Raw genomic sequence first — 8224 nt, 5'->3', positions numbered from 1 at the left:
GGAGCTGATGAGATGCTGTTGTCCCCTTCCCTTCATTCCACATCACCCCAATGCTTCTCTCCTTTTTCTAAGTAATTAAAATCAGTTCACATCTGGCTGGGCGGTGGTGGCGCACGCCTTTAATCCTAGCACTCGGGAGGCAGAGCCAGGCGGATCTCTGTGAGTTCGAGGCCAGCCTGGACTACCAAGTGAGTCCCAGGAAAGGCGCAAAGCTACACAGAGAAACCCTGTCTCGAAAAACCAAAAAAAAAAAAAAAATCAGTTCACATCTGAGTCTTGATGTACTTCATTGAGTACCTCTGTTCATGCTTTCCTCAACTGATACATTTACTGTAGAACAGTAACCACCATAAAAGACAGCAGAAATGGACCATAGATAAAAGCAGACATGGCCAGGGTCAACACTTGTTTGTGAAAAATATGAGAACTCTTGTTCAATGTCTCTGGCACATAGCCATCTACATGGCATGACATCATGAATGTCAATTTGGGAATGTGTTGCTATTTTGAATTTGATCTTTTCTCACTAGCAGCTGTGTTTAGAAAACACGTCCATTCTCTCTAGAAGGATCACTGTATTTTATTCTCAAACTCATTCCTTTGGGAAGGTAAGACATGAATCAGCATGCTGCACAATGCCTCTAAACACTACACTAGAATGGTTCTCCTGAGGTCATCTCTTCCAACTTCCAGACACAAAAGGAGATGAAACTACGAGGTCTGGAGAAGGGTATTTTCTAGTGATTAAGGGCTCTTGGTCCAAGGATGGTATGGGTTTCAGAATATGAGTGTTACTACACAACATTTTTATTACTCTCCTGTCCTACTTCTACACTGAGTTTGTGCCTCTCCCCAGTACCCTCCACAGAGCCCCCTTCACATCTTTGTTCCTGAGGGTATAAATCAGAGGGTTGAGCATGGGGGTGATGATAGTATAAAAAAGTGCAAGAAATTTTCCCTCCCTCTCAGAATACCTGTGGACAGGTTGGAGATATGTGGAGATGGCTGAGCCAAAAAACATGGCAACCACTATGAGGTGAGATGCACACGTCCCAAAAGCCTTTCTGCGACCAGCCATTGACTTGATGTTCAGTACCGCCTTGGCAATGTGGGCATAGGAGCCTAGAATTAGCACTAAAGGACAGACTAAGATAATGACCCGGGCCACAAACAAGTTGGCCTCTGTTCCTCCTGTGTCCTCACAGGCCAACTTCAGGAGAACAGGCAGCTCACAGAAGAAGTGGTTCAGCTGGTGTCCACAGAGAGGCCTGGCCATCACGAGGCTTGTCTGGATCAGAGAGTTCACGAGTCCTCCCACCCAGGAGAATACAACCAATGCCCTGCAGAGAAGGGGGTGCATAATGGTTGTGTAGTGGAGTGGGCAACACACGGCAGCATAGCGGTCTATAGCCATTGTCACCAAAAGCACACACTCAGTTCCTCCCAGCGAGAGCACTATGCAGAGCTGGGCCACACACCTTCCAAAGCTGATGGTCCTGTCAAGTCCAGAGAGGTTGACCAGAAGCTGGGGCACAGTGCTGGCAGTGTAGCAGAGGTCCAGGAAGGAGAGGTGGGAGAGGAAGTAGTACATGGGTGTGTGTAGGCGAAGGTCCAGTCGTGACAGGATGATGATCAGGGTGTTGCCAAAGAGAGTCAGAGAGTAGAAAATAGAAATGGAGGCAAAGAAGACAGGTTCTAGGTGAGGCCAGTCTGAGAAGCCCACCAAAATGAAGCCCTCTTCTGAACTGTTGTTCAAACTTTCCATAGTCTCCCACCTGCACAAATAGAGACAGCTCAATGCTTCTTATAGAGAACATGAATTAATTATTTCTAAATGCACCACAATCACATATTTTGGGTTGTCTCTCTGTTCACTTCTTTTGAGTCTTCCATCCTCCCTCCATCCATGTAAGTCTCTTGTTGTCTTTCAAATTCATGGCCTTTCTTTTGTTGTTAGACCTCTCTCCGTGTGTGTGTGTGTGTGTGTGTGTGTGTGTGTGTGTGTGTGTGTGTACTCAGCTTTTCTTTAGCATAAAGATCACTGGAATGATAGTGGTGTGGTCTCCAATTGTACCTAATTCTTGTTGCTTTTTTGTCCTATGACTTTTGCCAAGATACTCAGTCCTCTGGTCAGTCCACTGGATATGATCCTTCCTTTTCTGAAAGTAGAGATGATGTATTGCCACCCTTGTGACAATGACATCAGGATCCAAAAGCAGTAATGTGGAACCCATATTAAAATTCAAGTGTGTGTGGTGTGTGTTAGAGCTCTGTGTTGTTCTGGGTCCTCCCTTTTCTAGTCTCTGAGACAGACTGTTTCAGTAGATGGAGACAAAGAACTTACCTGTCTGCGTTTGCGACTCTGACCTCTGGGTTCCTACTTTCCATCTCTTGCTTGGTAAAAGTGGTTGGTGAGTGAATTCTTGGAGCCTTGATCTGCTTTTATCTCTTCCAAAGGACTAAGCACCATAGGAATGTTTCCTGTGAAGAAACATGATCACAAGTATATTCCTTTTGATGAATCACGGTCATTTCTTGCTCTTGCAACTAATTTATTTTTCATATTTTGTCATATAAGAGTTCTTTTGATTCTTTGTTCCCATCTATGATCTGACCTCCTTGGAAACAGCAAACACAGTGTGAAAATAAATACTAATGTTTTCTTTTATGTCATAAAGGGTGATAAATTAATATTGCCTTTTCACGACAGAAAGATTTTAAATACATTTTCTTGAGCAAAACATTGAATATTCTACAATCTGAGAATTATTTTAGCTTTGTAAATTTTTTTTATGCATATGAATGTTTTTCCTGCATGTGTGTCTGTGCACCGTGTGCATACCTGGTGCCTGCAGAGGCCAGAAGAAGGCGTCAGATCCCCTGGGACTGGAGTTACTCTTGGTTGTGAGCTGCCCTGTGGGTGCTCGGAACTGAACGTGGCTCCACCGTGAGAGTGACAAAATTGCTGAGCCATCTTTCCTGCTCAATATGTATATTTTAGAGAAACCTGAAGATTAACTACAAGAACATTTGGACAAGCTAAGAAAATATGGCAAGCATTAAAATATTGCTTCTCTTTAGAGATTGTTGTATTAAAAACTAAACGAAATTATTAGATTTTAGGTGTTTGGTGTAGGGATCTTTGATTTCATTGGTTAAGGTTGTTCTTAAGTATTTTGTTTATTTTATTGCTTTATCAATTGAATTCTTTTTGCATCGTTGTCTTTGGAAACATAATTTATTTTGTGTGGTGTTTGTATCTTACAATTTAACTGAATTCTTTTATTATTTCTGTCAGTTTTAAAAATTGCTTTGAGCTTCTAGCACGCTCTGTTTAGATGGTTATGTCATTTGCAAGCAGTTATTTTTACTACATTCTGTTTAAATTTGCAATCTTTTATTTCTCTGTCTTGGGGAAGCTGGATCTACACATGCAGAGAGATCAAAATAGACCTATCTCCCACCTCGTGTACAAATAGCAGCAGAAAGTAGGTTATAGTTTTATTGCTAACACCCCAAAGTGTAAAGTGAGTGGAAGAAACTACAGGCTTCATCCTGAAGTTGATTTTGGCAGATTTCTTTTAAACCTTTGCTTCCGAACACACTGGAAGTAGGGAGAGTGGGACCCAGCGTAACATACAGGCTCTGGTTTTATAGCAAATGTCCTGCTAGAAGGATACTGAACAAGGGAAAGACTGTGCATGTGTAGGACAGAGGCTACGTGAGAAGCCTCTGGACACTATTGCTATGAGTTAAACTGGTCACAATCACATCTATTAAACAATTTTAGGAATAATAAACATTTGGGAAAAAAGAAGAAATAAATATTTTCTATGACAAATAAAATTTTAGATAATTTGTTTCTAGGAAACTTGCCTTGGAAGAAATGATATAGATGTTCTTTGGGAGGAGTGGTGTGATAGACAGGGCCAACTTGGACCTAAATAAGAAAGGAAGACCATTATAAGAGGAGTAAGCATAGGCAAATGTTTTCTTAGCCTAGATTGATCTAACAAAATAATCTTAATGAAAATGTGTCCTATGAGTATGATAGATAAATGGCAATGCTACAAAATGAAAAATCTGGTAGTGTAAGATAGCTTAAAATATTTATCTAATTTTTATTATTTATTATATTATTTCTTATTTCCTTATGACTATTTATGTTTGTGTCTGTGTGTCTCTGTACACATGGATGTCCACAAAGGCCAGAAAAGAGTGTTGGATTCTATGAAACTGTATTAAAGGTGGTTGTGAGCTGGGAACTGAACTCTGGTCCTTTGGAAGAGTAGCAAGCACTCTTTGTTTTTATCTTATTTTTTATTTATTCTTCTCTTATCTAATATATCCCATCTGTGTTTTCCTCTCCCTCCACTCCTCCCATTCCCCCCACCCCTGAAACTTCCCTCTCCCCCAGATCCACCCCTTCTCTGTTTTCCTTCAGAAAAGAGCAGGCCTCCAAGGGATATGAACTGAACATAGCATAAAAAGATGCAATAAGACTAGGCTTAAACCCTCATATCAACACTGGGTGAGGCAATGCAGTAGAAGGAGGAGGGTCCCGAGGCTTAACCATTGAGCTTTTCTCTCAGCTCCATAGTGTAAGACATATATATATATATATATATATATATATATATATATATATACACACACATATATATATGTATGTGTATATATATATATATATATGTCCTCTTAGAAGAATATAGTTAGTACAGTGAGAAGACCAATCATAAATGTATGTAGCTAACTCTAGAGTAATATCTTAAATGATAATTTAAAAAGTAGTAAAAACTGATATACTAAAAAAATAAAAGAAAAACCAAGACTTGTAAAGTGGTTTTTGATAAAAACACAGAACTACAACAACATAAAAATTTGTGTTTTAAAGATGAATATTTTCTTTGTTTTCATTTTCTCTTCTTCCTTCCTGAGACAGGGTCTTGCTATACACCCAGCCTTCAACTCCTGGTCCTCCTGCCTTACCTTTCCAAATACTGGGCTTGTGTGGTCATATCACCACGTCAAGATAAAGGCTGATATTTATTGGGATTATAGGAAAGGTTATAGGAAAAATAAACCTTTTCTTGAAAGAGCTTTATGTTATCTTTACCATGAACATTTTTTGCTGGACTCATGTTTGTCTCTCTTTGTCAAGTTTACTGAGAGAAGATCATCAACAAAAGTGTCAATGTAGAATTAATTATTTGAAAAAGATATCTTGACACTCTGATGAAAAACATGATAAAATATGAATTATAAACACAAAGGACATATATATATATATATATATATATATATGTAGCTTAATCAATGTATCTAAACTGTTTTAATTTGGATAGTCTCTATGCATAAGTGAAAGATACTGTAATTTCATGGATAGATCCTTACAGATAAGTTCAATAATAGTTTTTATTACCAGATTTTGAAAGTTTACTTCTGTGAGTTTTCATTTACTTAGCTATAAAACCAAAAAATAATTGGACAGGTTTTTGATTGGCGTTAAAGGTTCTCAACATACTCTTGTTGCTGGTACAACACTGTAATCCCAGCAATCTGAAGGTTGAGGCAGATCCTTAGGGAGGCATGAAGCCTTGAGGAAGGCTCAGTCTTGCTTAGTGGGACAAAGACATTATCCTACTTTCCAGGGATCTAGTCTTTTTTTCAGGAATATGGTGTGCAAAGACACAGCCCCAAACTATACAACCTCAAGGCCAAGGTGTTTTCTTTCTCTGTCCCATTACAGTGACTCTTTTTTCTGCCTAACCAGGCCTTTGATCCCTATGAGCCTGCTTGCAAGTCCCTTGTTTAGTGGGTGAACGTCAGTGTCTATGTCCCAGTGCTCTACTGACAATGGACTCATTACAGAATCATGACACATTGATGTCTGAAATGACACATTAAACCTTACTCTATATTGAGGCCAGTGAATCCTTGTATTTAGCACAATTCTTCCACTCTTACACTGTGCTGGTGTCTGTCACTCAGAGTTGCTTCAGCTGTGATCCCTTGCTAACTTCTCAGGGATAGTTGTCTCCACTCTTCCTTGTGACCATAGCTAAGGTCTCACTCTTTCCCGTATTTGGTAATCATGGCAGGTCTCTATGGGAAACATTTTCATGTGTGTGCGTGAGTGCGTGCGAGAGAGAGAGAGAGAGAGAGAGAGAGAGAGAGAGAGAGAGAGAGAGAGAGAGAGAGAGAGAGAGAGAATATCATGGCATGTTTGTGGGTGTCAGAGGGTACCCTGGGTGCCAGTCCTCATTTTCTACCTTGTTTGAGACAGGGTCTCTTGTTCCTGGCTGTATGTGCCAGACTCACTGGCCTGTGAGTTTCCTAGGATTCTCCTTAATCCAGTTCCTATCTCACTGTAGCAGTACTGGGATTACAGATGTGTGCACCACCACATTCATCTTTTACACGGGTTGGAGGATCCAAACTCAGTTCTTTATAATAACAAAGCACATTCTTTACCCACTGAGTCCTCTCATCAGTCCCAACATTTCTACTCTGGAAGAGTAATTATAGTTCACTTCTCAAATGCACACTAGTCTCTGGTATGTACTACACACAATCCCTAGACCTATATCTTGTATTCCATTTGGGTTTTGACCCTGGCCACACCAGCTCAGGGTTTGGGCAGCACCAAGCCTTCCTTTAGGAGTCCAGTGCATGTAGGTAAGAGGCAGGAAGGCCCCATCAGGGAGCACACAGATGAACACAGACCTCCTTCCAACTGACTGCCCTCTGAATTCTGAGGAAAATAAGTACACTATGGGACTTCGCTGAGTCCCATATTCTTTCACTGACAATGACTGCTTGGAAGTATCCATTTCTTTTTTTGATGATGAAATCTTTCAGTAAAGGCATTGAATTATGTTAGGTTGACATACTGGCTTCCAAAAGGCCCATATTTTCTTTCTAGAACATATTACTGAATGTTCACAAATTTAGAAAGCTAAGAGAAGCATAGGACTCCATAGTCTTCACCAGTCACAGAATACTGAATATGTTGCAAGTTCACCACACTGGCTAAACACATAGATTCAGAGGGCAATAGAATTGCTCAGACATCTTTAACCATGCCAGCGAGGCTTTAGATTGGAAAAGAGATTACACATAAATATGCTGTTTGAATCTGTGTTCAAAGACCTGCCTTAGGTTAAAGGTAAGGACCTTGCTTTAGTCCCCTATAGCCAACTCTCAGCCAGGGTGTCAGATTTATAGGAAGGATGCTTGTAACTGGCCAAGAGGAAAGCTCAAAAAAGAAGTGAAGGGTTCTAAAATGCCTGGAAAGAAAGCCATGCTCCTGACCGACACTCTGGTTTTCACACTCATTCAGAGGTGACCCTCAGAATCTGTAAATGGACAGCTGTACTTGGTGAAGGCTGTGTTAGCTGGTTGGTGACCTCTCACCCTGCCCTATCTTCACTTCTCTAATGTTTGTATGTTAAAAATGAACCCCTACTCCTACTAATTTCCTTGGTGCACAGCATTTTGAGATTCCCATATTTGGTTTTATTGTTAAAAAAAATCAGCTTTTGCCTGTTCATCTGTGTGTATATGTGTCTCTATATCCATGAATGACCTTTATAGATAACAAACTTTTGATCAGTAAGCATGCTTAGATTTATTTTAGACAGTGTATAGGACTTAATCTTTCAATTGAGAACATTATTCTGATGATCTTGTCAGGTTCTAATGGGGCCACATTCAAGTCACGTAATTAAATTTTCTCTATGAACAGAAGAGGAGGTCCTTTGTTCAGTCAGGTATTGTTAAATTTGAACCTAGTTCCAGTTGCTTCTATCAGGCCCCCACATACAGCTCCCCTATCAGGGCTCGGACATTAACGGCACTCTTAAGACTAACTAGGCACCAAAGAGTCTTCCTATCAATTCTCTGGACCACTTGCTCTTGTGCAGACTCAATCATGCTCTGGTCTGGCTCCAGTGTCTTTCATACTGGAAAACACATCATATTACACTTTATTCCTGTAGTTTTTAAGGCAACCTGAAAGATTATTCTATTAAATATCCTGTAGGAGCACACTCCAAAATTTAAGTGCAAGTCCCCCAAACCAGAGATGGACCAGAGTCTGTGTAGCTGACATTCAAAGAGTGAATTCATAAATATCCTGCTTTCACTGTGACTCTGCACACAGAACATGGTCCCCATCTGTGATGAGTTCCCTCTGTGTGTACCCCCTGAGAAATTCTTAGTT

The 8224-nt window shown here is 40.3% G+C and overlaps 1 protein-coding gene across 1 annotated transcript; it reads right to left on the bottom strand.

The window, feature by feature from the left end:
• Positions 1 to 829: 829 nt before the first annotated feature.
• LOC131916003 (olfactory receptor 2Y1-like) lies at positions 830 to 1765 on the bottom strand. Its single transcript, XM_059269304.1, has one exon. It carries the CDS (start codon positions 1763 to 1765, stop codon positions 830 to 832), a length of 936 nt encoding a protein of 311 aa, XP_059125287.1.
• Positions 1766 to 8224: the final 6459 nt, after the last annotated feature.

This window comes from Peromyscus eremicus, chromosome 8a (assembly GCF_949786415.1).
Source record: "Peromyscus eremicus chromosome 8a, PerEre_H2_v1, whole genome shotgun sequence".
NCBI lineage: Eukaryota > Metazoa > Chordata > Mammalia > Rodentia > Cricetidae > Peromyscus > Peromyscus eremicus.
Note: the sequence above shows the minus strand (reverse complement) of the source record. Positions and strands in the feature narration are given on the sequence as shown.

What these genes read in the sequence shown, in the direction of transcription:
- LOC131916003 (XM_059269304.1), bottom strand. Translation starts at nt 1,765, where the DNA reads ATGGAAAGTTTGAACAACAGTTCAGAAGAGGGCTTCATTTTGGTGGGC.